Source organism: Littorina saxatilis, linkage group LG6 (assembly GCF_037325665.1).
Source record: "Littorina saxatilis isolate snail1 linkage group LG6, US_GU_Lsax_2.0, whole genome shotgun sequence".
In the NCBI taxonomy this organism is placed as follows: Eukaryota; Metazoa; Mollusca; class Gastropoda; order Littorinimorpha; family Littorinidae; genus Littorina; species Littorina saxatilis.
Window position 1 is genome coordinate 9,771,023 of NC_090250.1, and position 22,959 is coordinate 9,793,981.

The following is a 22,959-nucleotide window of genomic DNA, read 5'->3' on the forward strand; positions in this document are numbered from 1 at the left end:
TCATGAGTTCACTGAGGCGAACATAGGCCACAGCATAGCAGTTGGTCATGAGTTCACTGAGGCGAACATAGGCCATAGCACAGCAGTTGGTCATGAGTTCACTGAGGCGAACATAGGCCACAGCACAGCAGTTGGTCATGAGTTCACTGAGGCGAACATAGGCCACAGCACAGCAGTTGGTCATGAGTTCACTGAGGCGAACATAGGCCACAGCACAGCAGTTGGTCATGAGTTCACTGAGGCGAACATAGGCCATAGCACAGCAGTTGGTCATGAGTTCACTGAGGCGAACATAGGCCACAGCACAGCAGTTGGTCATGAGTTCACTGAGGCGAACATAGGCCACAGCACAGCAGTTGGTCATGAGTTCACTGAGGCGAACATAGGCCATAGCACAGCAGTTGGTCATGAGTTCACTGAGGCGAACATAGGCCACAGCACAGCAGTTGGTCATGAGTTCACTGAGGCGAACATAGGCCATAGCACAGCAGTTGGTCATGAGTTCACTGAGGCGAACATAGGCCACAGCATAGCAGTTGGTCATGAGTTCACTGAGGCGAACATAGGCCACAGCACAGCAGTTGGTCATGAGTTCACTGAGGCGAACATAGGCCATAGCACAGCAGTTGGTCATGAGTTCACTGAGGCGAACATAGGCCATAGCATAGCAGTTGGTCATGAGTTCACTGAGGCGAACATAGGCCACAGCACAGCAGTTGGTCATGAGTTCACTGAGGCGAACATAGGCCATAGCACAGCAGTTGGTCATGAGTTCACTGAGGCGAACATAGGCCATAGCACAGCAGTTGGTCATGAGTTCACTGAGGCGAACATAGGCCATAGCATAGCAGTTGGTCATGAGTTCACTGAGGCGAACATAGGCCACAGCACAGCAGTTGGTCATGAGTTCACTGAGGCGAACATAGGCCATAGCACAGCAGTTGGTCATGAGTTCACTGAGGCGAACATAGGCCATAGCATAGCAGTTGGTCATGAGTTCACTGAGGCGAACATAGGCCACAGCATAGCAGTTGGTCATGAGTTCACTGAGGCGAACATAGGCCACAGCACAGCAGTTGGTCATGAGTTCACTGAGGCGAACATAGGCCATAGCACAGCAGTTGGTCATGAGTTCACTGAGGCGAACATAGGCCATAGCATAGCAGTTGGTCATGAGTTCACTGAGGCGAACATAGGCCATAGCATAGCAGTTGGTCATGAGTTCACTGAGGCGAACATAGGCCATAGCACAGCAGTTGGTCATGAGTTCACTGAGGCGAACATAGGCCACAGCATAGCAGTTGGTCATGAGTTCACTGAGGCGAACATAGGCCACAGCACAGCAGTTGGTCATGAGTTCACTGAGGCGAACATAGGCCATAGCACAGCAGTTGGTCATGAGTTCACTGAGGCGAACATAGGCCATAGCATAGCAGTTGGTCATGAGTTCACTGAGGCGAACATAGGCCATAGCATAGCAGTTGGTCATGAGTTCACTGAGGCGAACATAGGCCATAGCACAGCAGTTGGTCATGAGTTCACTGAGGCGAACATAGGCCATAGCATAGCAGTTGGTCATGAGTTCACTGAGGCGAACATAGGCCATAGCACAGCAGTTGGTCATGAGTTCACTGAGGCGAACATAGGCCATAGCACAGCAGTTGGTCATGAGTTCACTGAGGCGAACATAGGCCATAGCACAGCAGTTGGTCATGAGTTCACTGAGGCGAACATAGGCCATAGCACAGCAGTTGGTCATGAGTTCACTGAGGCGAACATAGGCCATAGCACAGCAGTTGGTCATGAGTTCACTGAGGCGAACATAGGCCACAGCACAGCAGTTGGTCATGAGTTCACTGAGGCGAACATAGGCCATAGCACAGCAGTTGGTCATGAGTTCACTGAGGCGAACATAGGCCATAGCATAGCAGTTGGTCATGAGTTCACTGAGGCGAACATAGGCCACAGCACAGCAGTTGGTCATGAGTTCACTGAGGCGAACATAGGCCATAGCACAGCAGTTGGTCATGAGTTCACTGAGGCGAACATAGGCCATAGCACAGCAGTTGGTCATGAGTTCACTGAGGCGAACATAGGCCATAGCACAGCAGTTGGTCATGAGTTCACTGAGGCGAACATAGGCCATAGCACAGCAGTTGGTCATGAGTTCACTGAGGCGAACATAGGCCATAGCACAGCAGTTGGTCATGAGTTCACTGAGGCGAACATAGGCCATAGCATAGCAGTTGGTCATGAGTTCACTGAGGCGAACATAGGCCACAGCACAGCAGTTGGTCATGAGTTCACTGAGGCGAACATAGGCCATAGCACAGCAGTTGGTCATGAGTTCACTGAGGCGAACATAGGCCATAGCATAGCAGTTGGTCATGAGTTCACTGAGGCGAACATAGGCCACAGCACAGCAGTTGGTCATGAGTTCACTGAGGCGAACATAGGCCACAGCACAGCAGTTGGTCATGAGTTCACTGAGGCGAACATAGGCCATAGCACAGCAGTTGGTCATGAGTTCACTGAGGCGAACATAGGCCATAGCATAGCAGTTGGTCATGAGTTCACTGAGGCGAACATAGGCCACAGCATAGCAGTTGGTCATGAGTTCACTGAGGCGAACATAGGCCATAGCACAGCAGTTGGTCATGAGTTCACTGAGGCGAACATAGGCCACAGCACAGCAGTTGGTCATGAGTTCACTGAGGCGAACATAGGCCACAGCACAGCAGTTGGTCATGAGTTCACTGAGGCGAACATAGGCCACAGCACAGCAGTTGGTCATGAGTTCACTGAGGCGAACATAGGCCACAGCACAGCAGTTGGTCATGAGTTCACTGAGGCGAACATAGGCCACAGCACAGCAGTTGGTCATGAGTTCACTGAGGCGAACATAGGCCACAGCACAGCAGTTGGTCATGAGTTCACTGAGGCGAACATAGGCCATAGCACAGCAGTTGGTCATGAGTTCACTGAGGCGAACATAGGCCACAGCACAGCAGTTGGTCATGAGTTCACTGAGGCGAACATAGGCCACAGCACAGCAGTTGGTCATGAGTTCACTGAGGCGAACATAGGCCACAGCACAGCAGTTGGTCATGAGTTCACTGAGGCGAACATAGGCCATAGCACAGCAGTTGGTCATGAGTTCACTGAGGCGAACATAGGCCACAGCATAGCAGTTGGTCATGAGTTCACTGAGGCGAACATAGGCCACAGCACAGCAGTTGGTCATGAGTTCACTGAGGCGAACATAGGCCACAGCACAGCAGTTGGTCATGAGTTCACTGAGGCGAACATAGGCCATAGCACAGCAGTTGGTCATGAGTTCACTGAGGCGAACATAGGCCACAGCACAGCAGTTGGTCATGAGTTCACTGAGGCGAACATAGGCCACAGCACAGCAGTTGGTCATGAGTTCACTGAGGCGAACATAGGCCACAGCACAGCAGTTGGTCATGAGTTCACTGAGGCGAACATAGGCCACAGCACAGCAGTTGGTCATGAGTTCACTGAGGCGAACATAGGCCACAGCACAGCAGTTGGTCATGAGTTCACTGAGGCGAACATAGGCCATAGCACAGCAGTTGGTCATGAGTTCACTGAGGCGAACATAGGCCATAGCACAGCAGTTGGTCATGAGTTCACTGAGGCGAACATAGGCCACAGCACAGCAGTTGGTCATGAGTTCACTGAGGCGAACATAGGCCATAGCACAGCAGTTGGTCATGAGTTCACTGAGGCGAACATAGGCCATAGCACAGCAGTTGGTCATGAGTTCACTGAGGCGAACATAGGCCATAGCACAGCAGTTGGTCATGAGTTCACTGAGGCGAACATAGGCCACAGCACAGCAGTTGGTCATGAGTTCACTGAGGCGAACATAGGCCACAGCACAGCAGTTGGTCATGAGTTCACTGAGGCGAACATAGGCCATAGCACAGCAGTTGGTCATGAGTTCACTGAGGCGAACATAGGCCATAGCACAGCAGTTGGTCATGAGTTCACTGAGGCGAACATAGGCCATAGCACAGCAGTTGGTCATGAGTTTACTGAGGCGAACATAGGCCATAGCACAGCAGTTGGTCATGAGTTCACTGAGGCGAACATAGGCCATAGCACAGCAGTTGGTCATGAGTTCACTGAGGCGAACATAGGCCATAGCACAGCAGTTGGTCATGAGTTCACTGAGGCGAACATAGGCCATAGCATAGCAGTTGGTCATGAGTTCACTGAGGCGAACATAGGCCATAGCATAGCAGTTGGTCATGAGTTCACTGAGGCGAACATAGGCCATAGCACAGCAGTTGGTCATGAGTTCACTGAGGCGAACATAGGCCATAGCATAGCAGTTGGTCATGAGTTCACTGAGGCGAACATAGGCCATAGCATAGCAGTTGGTCATGAGTTCACTGAGGCGAACATAGGCCATAGCATAGCAGTTGGTCATGAGTTCACTGAGGCGAACATAGGCCATAGCACAGCAGTTGGTCATGAGTTCACTGAGGCGAACATAGGCCACAGCATAGCAGTTGGTCATGAGTTCACTGAGGCGAACATAGGCCACAGCATAGCAGTTGGTCATGAGTTCACTGAGGCGAACATAGGCCATAGCACAGCAGTTGGTCATGAGTTCACTGAGGCGAACATAGGCCATAGCACAGCAGTTGGTCATGAGTTCACTGAGGCGAACATAGGCCATAGCACAGCAGTTGGTCATGAGTTCACTGAGGCGAACATAGGCCATAGCACAGCAGTTGGTCATGAGTTCACTGAGGCGAACATAGGCCATAGCACAGCAGTTGGTCATGAGTTCACTGAGGCGAACATAGGCCATAGCACAGCAGTTGGTCATGAGTTCACTGAGGCGAACATAGGCCATAGCACAGCAGTTGGTCATGAGTTCACTGAGGCGAACATAGGCCATAGCACAGCAGTTGGTCATGAGTTCACTGAGGCGAACATAGGCCATAGCATAGCAGCTCTCTCTGTTTGACTTTTTTCTATTGAGACAACCACCAAGGCGCGAACATATAACCTGAGAGGCAGACCCAAGAACACGTGGCGACGAACGGTCAAAGGAGAGCTTCCCTTTGTTAGTTCATTCCCTCGCTCATTTTCTATTTTTATTCGCCCTTGGGATTGGAATGCCTCAACTTTTCTCGGTTTAGAATGAAACGAGCCAGTCATACGAGTTCTGTGTGTGGGAAGGGAAATAACAAAGTGTTTCTTCACGCTTCAAGGCTGCCAGGTCTGAAAAAGTTACCTCCCTTAGACAACACGATAAGTATAAAGCGGAAACAGTCTCATCGAACGATTTGTTTTTCTTTGGATGCAAAACACCTTTTTTTCAAATCGTGATTTCAGTTATCCATGAGAACCAATGTTTACCTTTTAGATCGGAACACCGTCTCAGACCTGCCCAGGCTTTCACACGAGAGAAACCCAACCTCCACTTGGTCCCATACCAAAAATTAACAGCCTGGATGGTCTCTGTGCTTTCACACGAGAGAAACCCAACCTCCACTTGGTCCCATACCAACAATTGACAGTCTGGATGGTCTCTGTGCTTTCACACGAGAGAAACCCAACCTCCACTTGGTCCCATACCAACAATTGACAGTCTGGATGGTCTCTGTGCTTTCACACGAGAGAAACCCAACCTCCACTTGGTCCCATACCAACAATTGACAGTCTGGATGGTCTCTGTGCTTTCACACGAGAGAAACCCAACCTCCACTTGGTCCCATACCAACAATTGACAGTCTGGATGGTCTCTGTGCTTTCACACGAGAGAAACCCAACCTCCACTTGGTCCCATACCAACAATTGACAGTCTGGATGGTCTCTGTGCTTTCACACGAGAGAAACCCAACCTCCACTTGGTCCCATACCAACAATTGACAGTCTGGATGGTCTCTGTGCTTTCACACGAGAGAAACCCAACCTCCACTTGGTCCCATACCAACAATTGACAGTCTGGATGGTCTCTGTGCTTTCACACGAGAGAAACCCAACCTCCACTTGGTCCCATACCAACAATTGACAGTCTGGATGGTCTCTGTGCTTTCACACGAGAGAAACCCAACCTCCACTTGGTCCCATACCAACAATTGACAGTCTGGATGGTCTCTGTGCTTTCACACGAGAGAAACCCAACCTCCACTTGGTCCCATACCAACAATTGACAGTCTGGATGGTCTCTGTGCTTTCACACGAGAGAAACCCAACCTCCACTTGGTCCCATACCAACAATTGACAGTCTGGATGGTCTCTGTGCTTTCACACGAGAGAAACCCAACCTCCACTTGGTCCCATACCAACAATTGACAGTCTGGATGGTCTCTGTGCTTTCACACGAGAGAAACCCAACCTCCACTTGGTCCCATACCAACAATTGACAGTCTGGATGGTCTCTGTGCGAGGTTGACATTTTTTTATGAATTAGTTTCGCAGGCCACTACAGAAATGTAATCATTCAAATAGTTCACTTCGCTGCATGCAGCAAGCAGTCAGCGTGTAGATTTTTGGTATGTGACCAAGTGGAGGGATAATCCTATACCTCATGTGAAATCCTGGCCATATCTGAGACTGCGAGCCGAAGTGTTTTCTCGGGAAAGAGTGTGCCTTCAAAGACATACGATATCGATACAATACACAAAAAAACCCACAGCTACCTCACTCTCGACGTGAAATCTCAAAAGCAAAAACAATGTTTTTAAAAACGTCATAACGTGAATAATGACGTCGTGTAAAAATGCTGTTACTTCTTCTGCATCTCTCCCGAGGAAGTGACAAAGAATTTAGAAAAGGCCGTTTGTCTCGGTGACTTCCAACATATCAGCAGTAAAGAAAAAAAAATGAAAAAAAATTGTAAAAAATTAAAACATTAAAAGCAGTACACAATTATCGTAGGGTCGCCGTATGGTTGTGCATGTATAAGTGTCGTAAATCATTAATACCGTATGGACTAAGAACACGGTTCTCACCTGAGCTTGCTTGTCATCAGACGGTACCAGACGCATGAAGTACGGGTGGCGTCCCCTGTCCTTCAAGTCTGGATTGGTCGACGCAGCGCTGACCTGTATGACGTCACAAGCGCACAGAACGGTAAGCAGAATGTGTAAAGTATGCATGGTCCCTGTGTGGCTATGAAAAAGTTGTCTGGTTTAGATACTTTACGTCACAGTTTCTCTGTGAATCTGTGAGTTCTGGTTTTGTTCTTTCATTCCATTCTTTCATTCTGACATTCATTCAATTACTCATTCATTCATTCAGTTTGCCAGTCAGACTGTCAGCAAGCCATCTATATATAATAAGTCTTCATTGGACGTCCCGACTCACGTCCTTGACGTCCTTCCTAGCTTACAAGCAAACATGACGTCATTCCCGTCACGACGTCATCATAACGTCATCATCGGGCGAGACAGGTACCAAGTAGTCTTGGTCAACAATGCCACAAAGGCCAATATCCACATACCTGTACATAGGGTCTACTCAGGGTAGTCATCGTGTCAGAAGCAGCAATGCTGTTGGAACTGTAGAACGCCCCTGCGACCCCGATCACAATCATGACGTCATTCCCAATTTAACTTCACCGGGCGAGACAGGTACCAAATAGTCTTGGTAAGCTATGCCACAAACGACAACACCCACATACCTACACGTAGGGTCTACCCAGGGTAGTCATCGTGTCGGAAGCAGCAATGCTGTGGGAACTGCAGAACGCCTCTACGACCCCGATCACAATCATGACGTCATTCCCATTTTAACATCATCGGGCAAGACAGGTTCCAAGCAATTTTGGTAATTAAGCTATGCCACAAACGCCACAACATCCACACACCTGCACATAGGGTCTACCCAGGGTAGTCAGTGTGTCCGAAGCAGCAATGCTGTTGGAGCTGTAGAACGCCCCCACGACCCCCATCACGTGATCCAACAAAGCGCTGCTGTTTCTACCATCAGGAAGCTTCAGTCGTCCGGAGAAGAAGTCCAGGAGTCGTTGCTCTACGAGGAGACTGCTGCCACACGAGCTGATACCGACCAGACCCACTTTTCTTCCTTTCAAGATGTTCTGGTGAACAGAGAAATATTCATTTATTTATTTATTAAGGAGATTTCTATAGCGCATAACTAAAAGCACTATAATTATGCGCTTTACAATATCACTAGGTATAAGCACACGCACACATACTCTGATTAAATAGAACTTAGCCTAGCAAGACATACTAAGAACACTAAACATTTGAGTTCATACAAAAATAGAGAATTAAATTAAATACTGGACAAACGATTAAAATAAGCTTAAAGCCTACACCAACTGCAATGGGCTATTTCAAATACAAAAGTTTAGTTAACTATAAAAGGCAGTGCATAAAACTCCATAATCCTAAGAGGGTCGAACAAATAAGAAACATAAGACTATTTTACTATAATTACTTCGTAAAAAATAATAAACATGGAATACAAAGCTGTAATTGTTAACAACAAATTTGAAAAGATGTTCATGCCATATTGCACAACACATTTTGACACACACCCAACCTCACACAAGCGCACATACACACACACACACACACACACACACACACACACACACACACACACACACACACACACACACACGAGAATAACGAGAATAAAATGTCTGCAGGCTTCTTTCTTTTCCTTAGGAGTGCGCTCATACTGCGGACGTAAGGTGTATTGCTTGATTGAGCTAACGTGTTCTTAAAATGTAAGTGAGACATTGACAGGGATGAAGTTATCCGACTGGCATTGACAATGGCCTGCAACCAGTCATACAAACCTTGGCTGTTTTTCCCACGAAAAACATAAGTTAAATTAACGTCTTACACATAGTTTCACTGGTTCGCTAAGCAGAGTGGCAGATTTCTGCCAGAGCCGGGATTCGTACTTGTAAGTTAATACCAGTTTGGACAACAACAACAACAACAACAACAACAACAACAACAACAACAACAACAACAACAACAACAGCTCTCCCTCCTCCCCGCCCCCTTACCTAAACACATACACACAACAACAAAATAGCGCAATCACCAAGAGGGGGAGGGGGGGAGGGGGGGGGGGGAGAAGGGCGGGCAGATTGACAGACAGAAAAAAAAGATAGAGAGTAAGTCAAACAGACCGACGGACAGACGGTCGAGTAGAAACACTGATAGCCAGCCCCCACAAACCAATACATACGGAGTGGAGGGCAAAAAGACACACAAATACGTAGAGGTTACATGCCGAGTCTCAGTGATTATTAACAATAATGGTCGAAGTTGGCGGATCATGAAAAATGCGAGCTTCAGCAGCTCGCATTTTTCATGATCCGCCAACTTCGACCATTATTTTTAATAATCACTGAGACGAGGTGTGTAACCTCTTTATTCCTCCTTTCTTCAGTTATTCAAAGAAAACAGGAGTTTTTGTGCGAAAGTTTGATCGAATCCGAATCACTCAACCAGTCAACCTGCGCAGGCGATCGATTAATGCGCGGTTGTATAGTTCCGTGCAAATCATTCCATTCTGTCAACACTTCTTGTCAGTTTCCCTGTTTTGGACTAAAATCAAGTACACAGATATGCTGTTATTCTGCTGTGGCGGTAAAGGCAGATATTGTGTGTTCTGTTTATGTTTTAGTATCGCTTAGGATAATGTTCTTTTGTCAAATGGGACTAGCAGACGAACTTTTGCACCCGTGTTCCAACGTTAATTACTGTATGAAGTTCAATAGTGTATGAAACCGCTTTATGTTGTTTAAATTGATGAGATGTGTGCATTTGGTTGCGTGTGATCTGTTTATAAAATGAAATATTGTTGAAAACTGACCGTCGGATTGCAGTCAGTGTTGTCGAAGAAACTGAGTGAAAGGAAGGGACACTACTCTTGTCGCTAGACAAAGTATGAGTTACTTGCCTTGGAAATTTGCTTGTGAAGAACGTTTGTGCACGGCAGATCTAGATTCAGAAAACAACCGAACTCATGGATTTTATATGGAGATTCATGTGTTCAGGCCTGTAGTTGTTAATTTAAAGGCGGTATGTTTGTATTGTTTGCTCCAGAGATGTATACTTCGTACGTACGTGTAGAGCGTTCGGAACTTTTCAGTCGCAAAAGTAGTACCGAAACAGAACAGCTTCTCAACCCATTGCACTATCGAGGATTCAGGCTGTTGCTGGCTCGTTATTTGTTTGGTTGCTGGGTCATTATCGAAAAATAACTAGCTCTACAAGTTTACAGAGGTAAAGAAGCAGAGGGGGGAATAAATTTCACTTCCTTCCAAAGTAAGAAAAAAGAAACCTCACCCTAAATTCTCCGGCCTTTTCGTTAATATCCACACAAATAAATGTATCTTCTTTGCAAATACTTTGAAAAAATAAACTCACTCTAAATTCTCCATTCTTTTTGTTAACATCCTGCACGGCATAAATAACGGCTTGAGCCAGGTCCGCTCCCACGACTCCTTTGATCTCGCCGCACTTCAATAGGTCATCCGGGTTCTTGGCGTGGACAGGAACTATGGCGATGACGTAAAAATCGCCTTCGATGTAGACATCGCTGTTGCTGACGTCACGCTCGCATTGTACGCAATTGTGGTTGACGTCACACTGCGCTGGCTGAAGCTGGTTCCACGTCAGAGTCGTGCCGTTGTCGTGATAGAATGTTGTTGCTGGTTTGTTGATGGTAAGATCGCCTGAAGAGTAAGTCCCCACCTGTAACAGAGGAAGGGTTCTTAAAACAAATTGTTACTGAAATTCTCGAGGTGTTTTAGATGTCCTTCAAACACAATCAGAGGACTTGCTGTTAATGTAATATTGATTCAAACTTCAAAATTGCCAAAACAAAAGTCCAAGCAAATCTACACATTGCAATCAAAAGACAATAAATCAACATTTTTTTAACAGATGTATCGACGGTTCCGAATACGCGATCATCAATAGTTTCCACCTGTCGACAGCGGAACATTTTGAACTTCATAATCTTCTCCGTGGTAAAAACAAATGAATAAAAAAATTAAACACACACACACACAAACACACATACACACACACAGACACACACACACACACACACACACACACACACACATACACACACACAGACACACACACATACACAAACAATTAAACAGACACACACACAGACACACACACACACACAAACACACACACACACACACACACACACACACACACACACACACACACAAATTCACACACGCACACACAGCACTGACCTTTTTGAAGGTATAGCCACCAGACACTGTTCGCTGCACGTTATACACACCATAACCCGTGTCACCGTTCATCACAGAAACTTCGCCCTTGGAGTCGAACCGAACAGATGACAGGTTGCTCAGAGAGAGAGAAACGGACGCAAGCTGACTGAAATTAAACTCCATTCTCTCCAGAGTTTTCTGAACTTCTACGCGTCCCGTGATGCTCTTCTTCAATTCTGGACACACCCCTTGAGACGACGACCCGCATTTGTCACTATGGACACGCTTCAGAAGTGTTGCCATGACGGCCGCGGCCTTGACCTGGTAACCCAAATAGAGGCTGTACTTCGCCTGACCGCTTTGACCTTCAAGAACTTTCTGCTCATTCCGGACGTTGAGGTTGTCGTCCCAGCAAGTGTTGGGTGTGTTGCACGACGACTTGATTTCATCAAAGTACCCCATCAGCCACGGGGTTTTGTAAGCGGCGGTGTCAAACTTGGCTCGGTCAGTCCACAGTTCGTTCCAGTAGGAGGCGAACTCAGGGAGAGAAATATAAGGAGGAGAAGTAACGAGAGATCCTCTGGCTACAGTGTTCGTGGCGGGAGACAGAACGCTGGTTTGAAAGCCAACGGCCTCGCTGAGGATCAGCTGCACGAACTTGGCTTGCTCTTCTAGGGTCTGCAGCAGCTTCTTGATGCTCGTCCTGCCTCCGAACACCACCATTCCCCTCACCACCCCGCTGTCCGCTGAGCTGCTTATCTGCACAAGAACGGTGAGGTTAATATGTTGTTTTTGCATTGTAAATTGTGTTATGTTGTTGTTGCTTCCGCCAATGACCGTAGAGCGCTTTGGGCAGGGTTTAACCATGGATATACTATGCTTTATTACATTTAGTCTAGTTTTGACTAAATGTATTAACATAGAGGGGGAATCGAAACGAGGGTCGTGGTGTATGTGTGTGTGTGTGTGTGTGTGTGTGTGTGTGTGTGTGTATGTGTGTGTGTGTGTGCGTGCGTGTGTGTAGAGCGATTAAGACCAAACTACTGGACCGATCTTTATGAAATTTTCCATGAGAGTTCCTGGGATTGATATCCCCGAACGTTTTTTTTTCGTTTTTTTGATAAATGTCTTTGATGATGTCATATCCGGCTTTTCGTGAAAGTTGAGGCGGCACTGTCACGCTCTCATTTTTCAACCAAATTGGTTGAAATTTTGGTCAAGTAATCTTCGACGAAGCCCGGACTTCGGTATTGCATTTCAGTTTGGTGGCTTAAAAATTAATTAATGACTTTGGTCATTAAAAATCTGAAAATTGTTAAAAAAAATTATTTTTTTTATAAAACGATTCAAATTTACGTTCATCTTATTTTCCATTATTTTCTGATTACAAAAACATATAAATATGTTATATTTGGATTAAAAACAAGCTCTGAAAATTAAAAATAAAAAAATTATTATCAAAATTAAATTGTCCAAATCAATTTAAAAACACCTTCATCTTATTTCTTGTCGGTTCCTGATTCCAAAAACATATAGATATGATATGTTTGGATTAAAAACACGCTCAGAAAGTTAAAAAGAAGATAGGTACAGAAAAGTGTGCTATCCTTCTCAGCGCAAGTACTACCCCGCTCTTCTTGTCAATTTCACTGCCTTTGCCATGAGCGGTGGACTGACGATGCTACGAGTATACGGTGTTGCTGAAAAATTGCATTGCGTTCCGTTTCATTCTGTGAGTTCGACAGCTACTTGACTAAATGTTGTATTTTCGCCTTACGCGACTTGTTATTATTATTATCAACTTTTGCTTTGTAAATTAAGGGACGTTTTTCTACTGCAATTTAAATCTCTAGATTTGCTGAACTTGCTCTTGTTATCATATACCAATTCATTTAAGTTACCATTTAAATTACGGAAATAACTGTATAGATGTGTTTTATTTACATGGGGTTCAGAAGAAAAACATCGACGCGGCCATTTTGAGATAAAAAGGGAGACAAAGGAGACAAAGCAGCAAGCACTCCCCAACCCCCCCCCCCCCAAAAAAAAAAAAAAAAAAAGGGAAACAAAGACAAAGAAAAGCATAGAACGAAAGCGTGCAAGGTCGATATGCAAGAGTCAAGTTTAGAGACTTAAATCCGGGATAAACTGCATTGCTGGTACTGTTTATCCGGTAGTAAGGTCTCTCGATACGGTACGCTGATCTAACATGCGGCTCTAGGTAGTTTGTCAACCCGGCTTTTGCCAAAATAAACTCCAGACAGAATGCTTCCCCACCATTTTCAACATGAACAGTTACAAAAGCATCCCAAGATCTTGCAAGTGAAGCTGATTTGTGATAATGTAAATTCGATCGAGGTTTATACCAAAATTCGGTTACTTCGAAAACACACTGAATGATTACGTCCCTTGAATGAGAAAAGACGGATTTTGCGATGGAGCAAATTTCTAAGTCAAAATACTAAATTTGTTTATGGCGATTTAAACTCCATGCGTGATAAACGTTGTCCAAAGTTTGATCAGCAGTACCTTGGAGGGGAGGGGGATGATGATGATAAATGTTGTTTAACGCCCTCACGGACTATTAGGGGCATGTTCCCGGGTGTTACCCCGACTGTAGATGATTTAGAAAAAATAATGATCAATAAATAAAAGGCTAGGGTCACCGTGACAGAGGTTTGGGTGATAGTGTGGAGTTTATGTGACACGTCCTACACATAGCCGCAAGTTCTCCGAGCAGTCAAATAGGTTTAACCGTTACCTGACTCGCAACAGAACCAGCTGCTATCACGAAGTCGGAGGACGCGGCATCAAGGGGGAGACCAACGAACACTGGTATGCACAGTTGTCTCCCTTCCGCCAGGCGGCGCAACTCTGTCGCTGCTGACCGCCCGTAGTCGTCGTTGTCGTAGACTATGGCGAAGTAGTTCCATTCTAGTTCCAGCAAAAGCTCCAGCATCACCTGAAATGTTAAGCCTGTCCTTAACTGGGCGAAGTCGACTTCATGAAGCTGGCCGCTCGAAGCTTTAGCACTGAGTTTTCGGTAACAAGACTTCGCGAAATCTTCGTGGGTTCGATTTCGGGCCCAATTAAAGGACCGCCTTCAAAGGCACGCTCTTTGGTGTGTAAACTACATTGGGGTGTGCACGTTAAAGATCCCACGATTGACAAAAGGGTCTTTCCTGGCAAAATTGTATAGGCATAGATAAAAAATGTCCACCAAAATACCCGTGTGACTTGGAATAATAGGCCGTGAAAAGTAGGATATGCGCCGAAATGGCTGCGATCTGCTGGTCGATGTGAATGCGTGATGTTTTGTGTAAAAAATTCCATCTCACACTACATAAATAGATCCCTGGGCCTTGAGTCCTAGTCTGGAGATACGCGCGCGATATAAGACTTCATATAAATACAAAATAAACAATTTGAGTCACCATCTCAGATCTGTCAAGGTTTTTACTTGGGATAACACCAGCCCTCCACTTGGACGCATACCAAAAAAATCAACACCCTGAGTGCTGGCAGTTGAAAATTTTGCTTAGGAATCGGTTTCTTACAAAAACACTAATGGTTGTTCCGAAGAAATTCATATTAACAATAAACCCAACGTGCATGCACAGAGAGCGCACAGGATTTTCGTTTTTGGTATGTGACCAAGTGGAGGAATTGTGCTATCCCATGTAAAAGCCTGGACAGTTCTGAGACGTTTACAGTTAATGTTACTATGTATATGAGACGTTTACAGTTAATGTTACTATGTATATATATGGGATGGTTGTGAGACGTTTACAGTTAATGTTACTATGTATATGAGACGTTTACAGTTAATGTTACTATGTATATGGGATGGTTGTGAGACGTTTACAGTTAATGTTACTATGTATATGAGACGTTTACAGTTAATGTTACTATGTATATGGGATGGTTGTGAGACGTTTACAGTTAATGTTACTATGTATATGAGACGTTTACAGTTAATGTTACTATGTATATGAGACGTTTACAGTTAATGTTACTATGTATATGGGATGGTTGTGAGACGTTTACAGTTAATGTTACTATGTATATGGGATGGTTGTGAGACGTTTACAGTTAATGTTACTATGTATATGAGACGTTTACAGTTAATGTTACTATGTATATGGGATGGTTGTGAGACGTTTACAGTTAATGTTACTATGTATATGAGACGTTTACAGTTAATGTTACTATGTATATGAGACGTTTACAGTTAATGTTACTATGTATATGGGATGGTTGGTTAGTATTGTTTATCGTCTCTTCAGTAGTGTATATGGGAAGGACCACCGGCACGGTGGCCTAGTGGTAAGGCGTCCGCCCCGTGATCGGGAGGTCGTGGGTTCGAACCCCGGCCGGGTCATACCTAAGACTTTAAAATTGGCAATCTAGTGGCTGCTCCGCCTGGCGTCTGGCATTATGGGGTTAGTGCTAGGACTGGTTGGTCCGGTGTCAGAATAATGTGACTGGGTGAGACATGAAGCCTGTGCTGCGACTTCTGTCTTGTGTGTGGCGCACGTTAAATGTCAAAGCAGCACCGCCCTGATATGGCCCTTCGTGGTCGGCTGGGCGTTAAGCAAACAAACAAACAAACAAACAAAATAATATGGGAAGGACCATCTTGCCATTATCTGAAGTAATTAAGCGCCTAAATTCTAATCTCTAGAACTAACAAGAGGAAACGTGACAAACAACAGATGATCAGAAACAAACACTAACATTATACATTTCGATAAAAAGACGGTCAATATTCAGTCGATACCTGGATTTGAACGGGGTCAGGTGGGATAACTCTGAAGAAGTTTGGATAAAGAGTTCTGTCGCTGAGTTGTTCCCCCGTAGATGCTCCACTGATTTGCAGAGGGCGCTGGTGGTCAGGAAGAGAACCAATCATATGCGACACCGACACTGCTTCTGCCGTGCGATCTGGTCCCAAAATGCCTGGAGAAAATAAAATGTAGATACAGAAGAAACAAAAATATATGTACAGACGTACGTATCACTGAATCCATCCACCACGATTTCTATCAAGATCGATCAATAATGCAATAAAGAGCTAGTGTTACATTGTTTCTGGAGCAATGTTATATGGTAAACCTGTTCCATAGATACATACTAATAATTCTTAAAAAGAAACACACGTACACAAAAACAACTATGCCTGAAATGCCATGGCAAGTGGGCCGACAACGGGTCTTAATCCCAGCATGTGCATTTAGATATGTTTACATATTGTTCATACGTAGTACATAATTTTATGTGCATATTATGCGTTTGGTAATATTCGACATTGAATCAAAATCTGACGTAAGCGCTCTAAATGCATACGACATGTGTAATAGAGTAAATCTGAGTTTCGCAAAGTTCTGAGAATTATTAAATCAAAAGAAAGAAACCAATCGGTCCTTTACAAACTGGACATTTAAGGGGAAGAAAAAGAATGATATACGAACCGAACAGAATTGGAGAATCCTCAGAGATGTTGGTCACAACGCTGTACTTGTTGAGAATCCTCACGGCAGCATTTGTTGCCATTTGGGAGCGTTTGCAGGTACGGTACACTTCCAGTCCTGCATGCAGTCTTGCATTTATAGACATCTTGTACATCGAGCAGATCAGATAGTGTGTGTGTGTGTGTGTGTGTGTGTGTGTGTGTGTGTGTGTGTGTGTGTGTGTGTGTGTGTGGTGGTGGTGGTGTGTGTGTGTTTGCGTGCGTGCGTGCGTGCGTGCGTGCGTGCGTGCGTGCGTGTACATATACATCGCCGTGAGATCCGATGAGAAGGGGCGATTAATAAGTGTTCACTATTCAACAGAAACATCAAAGGGACTGCGTAGTGTTAGAAGTGTCTCCTGAATCAGTTTTCTCAGTCGGTCACCGCACATGCGCACAACCTTGCATTGTCTTATCAGTCCCATAGTTATCTTCATCTCGCTTTGTTCTCTGATGTGAGATGTATCTTCCATGTTTGCACATGCGCAGAGACTAAATGTAAAATGAGAAAGTTAGTCCAGGGACAAATTTCTGCCCGCTACACCTATTAAGGACATTAAGACATAAGGGGGAGGGGGTAAATTAGCTTGTTGGCAAAGAGTGATACTAACTTTGATATTATTTCATTGTGATTATGTTCTTATTAAAGTTTAATACGCATTTTCGAGTACGTTCTTTTTGATGGTGAATTCAAACGAAACAACGCCGATGACGAGAACGATGACAACGACAACGATGATGATGATGATGATGATGATGATGATGATGATGATGATGATGATGATGATGATGATGATGATGATGATGATGATGACGATGATGTCGGACGATAACGATAACCAAGCTCACCAATCGTGACACCGTTGATGAAGTTGACGTCATTGAGGGACTGCACAAACCACGTGATTGCTTGGATTTCTTGCAGATGAGTGACGTCATACCGTCCGCATTCGTCGTCCAGCAAATCGTTTACACCAAAGATGGCGGCAATCGTGACGTTGCCGGGAATCAAAACGAGGCTGTCTTCGCCGGAAGTCGCTTGAAATGAAGCGAAGGCGAGGCAAAACACAAAGTGGAACCTTGCAAGAAACGTATAATTAGTATGTAGATTGTATGGGTTGCGAACACAAGAATACTACCAACTCTATGTTGAAATTGACTGTAAAAGAGGGAGAGAGAGAGGGAGGGAGGGAAAGAGGGAGGGAGACAGACAAACACAAACAGACAGACAGACAGACAGACAGACAGACAGAAAGACAGCGACAAAGAGACAAACAGAGAAACAGAGAGAGATAGAGAGAGTGAGTGAAAGAGACAGAGAGAGAGAGAGAGAGAGAGAGAGAGAGAGAGAGAGAGAGAGAGAGAGAGAGAGAGAGAGAGTGAAAGAAAAAGAGAGACACAGAGAGAGAGACAGCAAGAGAACAAAAATAACAATAGGTGAGTTAGTTTGTTAGTTATTTAGTTGGTTGGTTAGTTAGTTAGTAAGTCAGTCAGTCAGTCAGTCAGTTAGTCAGTCAGTCAGTCAGTAATTAAGTAAGTAAGTAATCTAATTTGTTAATTACATCGACAATGTGGCTATGTAGTTCAGGGCTGGACTACCGGGGGGGTTATAGGGGTTGCGCAACCCCCCCTAGCCTAAACATGTACCTCACTTATTTAAAACATTTTTTATTATTGTTTATTTTATGCCGTTTCATGCAAGGAGCGACCATTTTCCTATCTCAGTTTCAGGGGGCTTCGCCCCCTGACACCCACATTGACCCCGCCAGGGGGAACATCCCCCTGGACCACCACTGGCAACCCCCCCCTCCTCTTAGCCTAGTCCGGCCCTGCATTTCCTATGAGCAAAACAAGTCTTTCCATTTCTAGAATACAACATTTCTTTTGAAACTTGAAAGTCCGTTTAGAAAATAAAATGGCGATAGAATACTTAAATGTTCGTTGAGAAAACAAATTGGTGAAAGTGATCGCGAGCTCCGTCATCAGGCTAAAGGCAAGAAGGAAGTACAAGATAACTATTATGACACGTAACAAGTGCCGGTTATCTCCTTTGTCTCATTATCATACGCATTCTCCCGAATGTAATGAGATATGTGACCCTCCACCACGAAATGAGTCGCATGTCACCTCGCGCGGTTCTGCGCTAGGCTTAATAAAAGTCCGGGGAGTGTCTGGTAACAGTGTGAGGATCACCTTAGTCACAGGCTTATAACTCAAACAGCTTTTTTCTAAAACTGTTTTCACCACTGGATAGAACATAAAAAACTCTTTAGAAAAATGTAAAAATATGAAAATCATGCAAAGATGACATGCGACTCATTCCGTGGTGGAGGGTCACATATATTATGCATTTTGCAAAGTAAAAACACATTTTCGTAATGGTGAAGCAATTTAAGAACCAATCATGTAAAATAAATATCATATTTACCGACTGTGTTATTATTTATCAATATTTGATGTACTGTATGTATACTATTAAGTGAAATATTACAGACAGCCCAATAGATCACACGCAAACACACACACACACACACACACACACACACACACACACACACACACATACACACACACACACACACACACACATACACATACACACACACACACATACTCACACACACACATACTCTCTCACACACACACACACACACACACACACACACACACACACACACACACATCATTACAAAACACTTCCCGATCCTTTATACCTTTCCCCAACACATGTAAACGCACAGAGAAGAGTATTGAATTTCTAATCTAACACAAATCTCTTCTTGAATTACGACTGCACACAAATGTCAAAACAAGTCGTCTTTAGCTCAGATCACGACAACCAAACACGCGAATGTCCGGAAAATGAACTGATTTGGAAAGGTCATTCATTCCCCTACCATATTCAACAAACAGATTGATTTAACAGAAGATAGTTTCTATACAGTGGAACTTACAACACAGACACCCCAAAAAATTAAATTCACAAAACCATGGTCCCCGCGTTAAAATCGACAAAAAATCAGAAAAGCTAAAACACTAAAAGTGTTGCAAGTCATTGGAAAATACCAATCAAATTTGTATTCAAAACAGTACGTTTTGTTCCCTTATCTTGTCTCTCAAAGACGTCATGGCATGTTGAACCGTGTTAGTGTTACTCTTCTCAGAAGCCTTCAATGGCTTTGAAGCCGTTTTAGTGGGTAATGAGACAAAATAGGGTAATTTCAGTAACACCTCAACGCATTGCCTTCACACTTTTGGTGGTTTGTCGTAACATATGTCGTAAATTACACACGGACTTGTAAGTCATTTGAGGCATTAGTAATGCTGTTAAACGACATTCCAGTAAGAGTGTGAATGTTTTGTTGTTGTTGTTGTTGTTGCTGCGTCTGTTCAAGTGTGCGTGAATGAGTGTGGGCATGCATGTGTAAGCGTAGGTGTGCTTGTGTGTGAGTGTGCTTGTGTGTGAGTGTGCTTGTGTGTGAGTGTGCTTGTGTGTGAGTGTGCTTGTGTGTGAGTGTGCTTGTGTGTGAGTGTGCTTGTGTGTGAGTGTGCTTGTGTGTGAGAGTGCTTGTGTGTGAGTGTGCTTGTGTGTGAGAGTGCTTGTGTGTGAGTGTGCTTGTGTGTGAGAGTGCTTGTGTGTGAGAGTGCTTGTGTGTGAGAGTGCTTGTGTGTGAGTGTGCTTGTGTGTGAGAGTGCTTGTGTGTGAGAGTGCTTGTGTGTGAGAGTGCTTGTGTGTGAGAGTGCTTGTGTGTGAGTGTGCTTGTGTGTGAGTGTGCTTGTGTGTGAGAGTGCTTGTGTGTGAGTGTGCTTGTGTGTGAGAGTGCTTGTGTGTGAGAGTGCTTGTGTGTGAGTGTGCTTGTGTGTGAGAGTGCTTGTGTGTGAGAGTGCTTGTGTGTGAGTGTGCTTGTGTGTGAGTGTGCTTGTGTGTGAGTGTGCTTGTGTGTGAGTGTGCTTGTGTGTGAGTGTGCTTGTGTGTGAGAGTGCTTGTGTGTGAGTGTGCTTGTGTGTGAGAGTGCTTGTGTGTGAGTGTGCTTGTGTGTGAGTGTGCTTGTGTGTGAGTGTGCTTGTGTGTGAGAGTGCGTGTGTGTGAGTGTGCTTGTGTGTGAGAGTGCTTGTGTGTGAGTGTGCTTGTGTGTGAGTGTGCTTGTGTGTGAGAGTGCTTGTGTGTGAGTGTGCTTGTGTGTGAGTGTGCTTGTGTGTGAGAGTGCTTGTGTGTGAGTGTGCTTGTGTGTGAGAGTGCTTGTGTGTGAGTGTGCTTGTGTGTGAGTGTGCTTGTGTGTGAGAGTGCTTGTGTGTGAGAGTGCTTGTGTGTGAGAGTGCTTGTGTGTGAGAGTGCTTGTGTGTGAGTGTGCTTGTGTGTGAGTGTGCTTGTGTGTGAGAGTGCTTGTGTGTGAGAGTGCTTGTGTGTGAGTGTGCTTGTGTGTGAGTGTGCTTGTGTGTGAGAGTGCTTGTGTGTGAGAGTGCTTGTGTGTGAGTGTGCTTGTGTGTGAGAGTGCTTGTGTGTGAGTGTGCTTGTGTGTGAGTGTGCTTGTGTGTGAGAGTGCTTGTGTGTGAGAGTGCTTGTGTGTGAGTGTGCTTGTGTGTGAGAGTGCTTGTGTGTGAGTGTGCTTGTGTGTGAGAGTGCTTGTGTGTGAGAGTGCTTGTGTGTGAGAGTGCTTGTGTGTGAGTGTGCTTGTGTGTGAGTGTGCTTGTGTGTGTGTGTGTGTGTGTGAGAGTGCTTGTGTGTGAGTGTGCTTGTGTGTGAGTGTGCTTGTGTGTGAGTGTGCTTGTGTGTGAAAGTGCTTGTGTGTGAGTGTGCTTGTGTGTGAGTGTGTTTGTGTGTGAGAGTGCTTGTGTGTGAGTGTGTGAGAGTGCTTGTGTGTGAGTGTGCTTGTGTGTGAGAGTGCTTGTGTGTGAGTGTGCTTGTGTGTGAGAGTGCTTGTGTGTGAGTGTACTTGATTCCTGGCATGCGGTCTACTTCTTACTCAATCAATCAATCAATCAATATGAGGCTTATATCGCGCGTATTCCGTGGGTACAGTTCTAAGCGCAGGGATTTATTTTTAATTTTTTTAATTTTTATTTTATGCAATTTATATCGCGCACATATTCAAGGCGCAGGGATTTATTTATGCCGTGTGAGATGGAATTTTTTTACACAATACATCACGCATTCACATCGGCCAGCAGATCGCAGCCATTTCGGCGCATATCCTACTTTTCACGGCCTATTATTCCAAGTCACACGGGTATTTTGGTGGACATTTTTATCTATGCCTATACACTTTTGCCAGGAAAGACCCTTTTTGTCAATCGTGGGATCTTTAACGTGCACACCCCAATGTAGTGTACACAAAGGGACCTCGGTTTTTCGTCTCATCCGAAAATACCTTCATCAATTGAACAGTTCGACTCTAGCTTGACAAACGACGGATGGCTGATCACCACTATCACAGCAACAGCAACGACAATTACAACGAAAACAACGCTAACAACCATCAAGAACGGCAACAGAAGCAGCAACAACCACCAACATCGGTAAATTCGGCAGCAGGAACAACAAAAACAGCAAAAACAACTACTACAACAACAATAACAACAATAATTACAACAACAACAACAAAAACAACAACAACAAAAACAGCAACAAGAACACCACCACCAACAACAACAACAACAACACCACCACCACCAACAACAACACCAACAACAACAACACCAACAACAACACCACCACCACCAACAAAAACAACAACAACAACAACAACATCAACAACAACAACAACAACAACAACAACAACAACAACAACAACAACGGCAATCTACTCTAAATCAGGCTAAAACCACATACCTTACAAAAGCAGAACACGACATTTTCCTTGCCAAATCAGAGCACTATATTTATCACGGACGAAAAGTGACTAATTATCGCATGATACTAAAGTCTTCACTTTAATCCTCGGAGGCTCAAGGACAAATTCTTTTCAGTTTGTTTTTTCTGCCACACACAAGACTAAGGTGCTTGCGAGACCTCAGAGTAAACACATATAGGGGTTCCGCAATCCGTAGTCCGATAAAACCACAGTCCTTCCTGTAACAACAACATTGGGGTGTGCACGTTAAAGATCCCACGATTGACAAAAGGGTCTTTCCTGGCAAAATTGTATAGGCATAGATTAAAATGTCCACCAAAATACCCGTGTGACTTGGAATAATAGGCCGTGAAAAGTAG

The 22,959-nt window shown here is 44.7% G+C and overlaps 1 protein-coding gene across 1 annotated transcript in view; it reads right to left on the minus strand.

The window, feature by feature from the left end:
• The window catches only part of LOC138969673 (uncharacterized), a 32,095-nt gene extending 9,356 nt beyond the window's left edge, over positions 1–22,739 (minus strand). The window contains exons 1-9 of the mRNA XM_070342532.1: positions 22,579–22,739; positions 17,598–17,827; positions 16,711–16,827; positions 16,020–16,198; positions 14,001–14,201; positions 11,258–11,998; positions 10,407–10,733; positions 7,856–8,086; positions 6,999–7,091 (exon numbers count right to left, since the gene is read on the minus strand). Coding sequence (XP_070198633.1) covers positions 6,999–7,091; positions 7,856–8,086; positions 10,407–10,733; positions 11,258–11,998; positions 14,001–14,201; positions 16,020–16,198; positions 16,711–16,827; positions 17,598–17,827; positions 22,579–22,601 — 2,142 coding nt within the window. The 5' untranslated portion in view covers positions 22,602–22,739. The remainder of the gene's footprint in view (positions 1–6,998; positions 7,092–7,855; positions 8,087–10,406; positions 10,734–11,257; positions 11,999–14,000; positions 14,202–16,019; positions 16,199–16,710; positions 16,828–17,597; positions 17,828–22,578) is intronic.
• Positions 22,740–22,959: the final 220 nt, after the last annotated feature.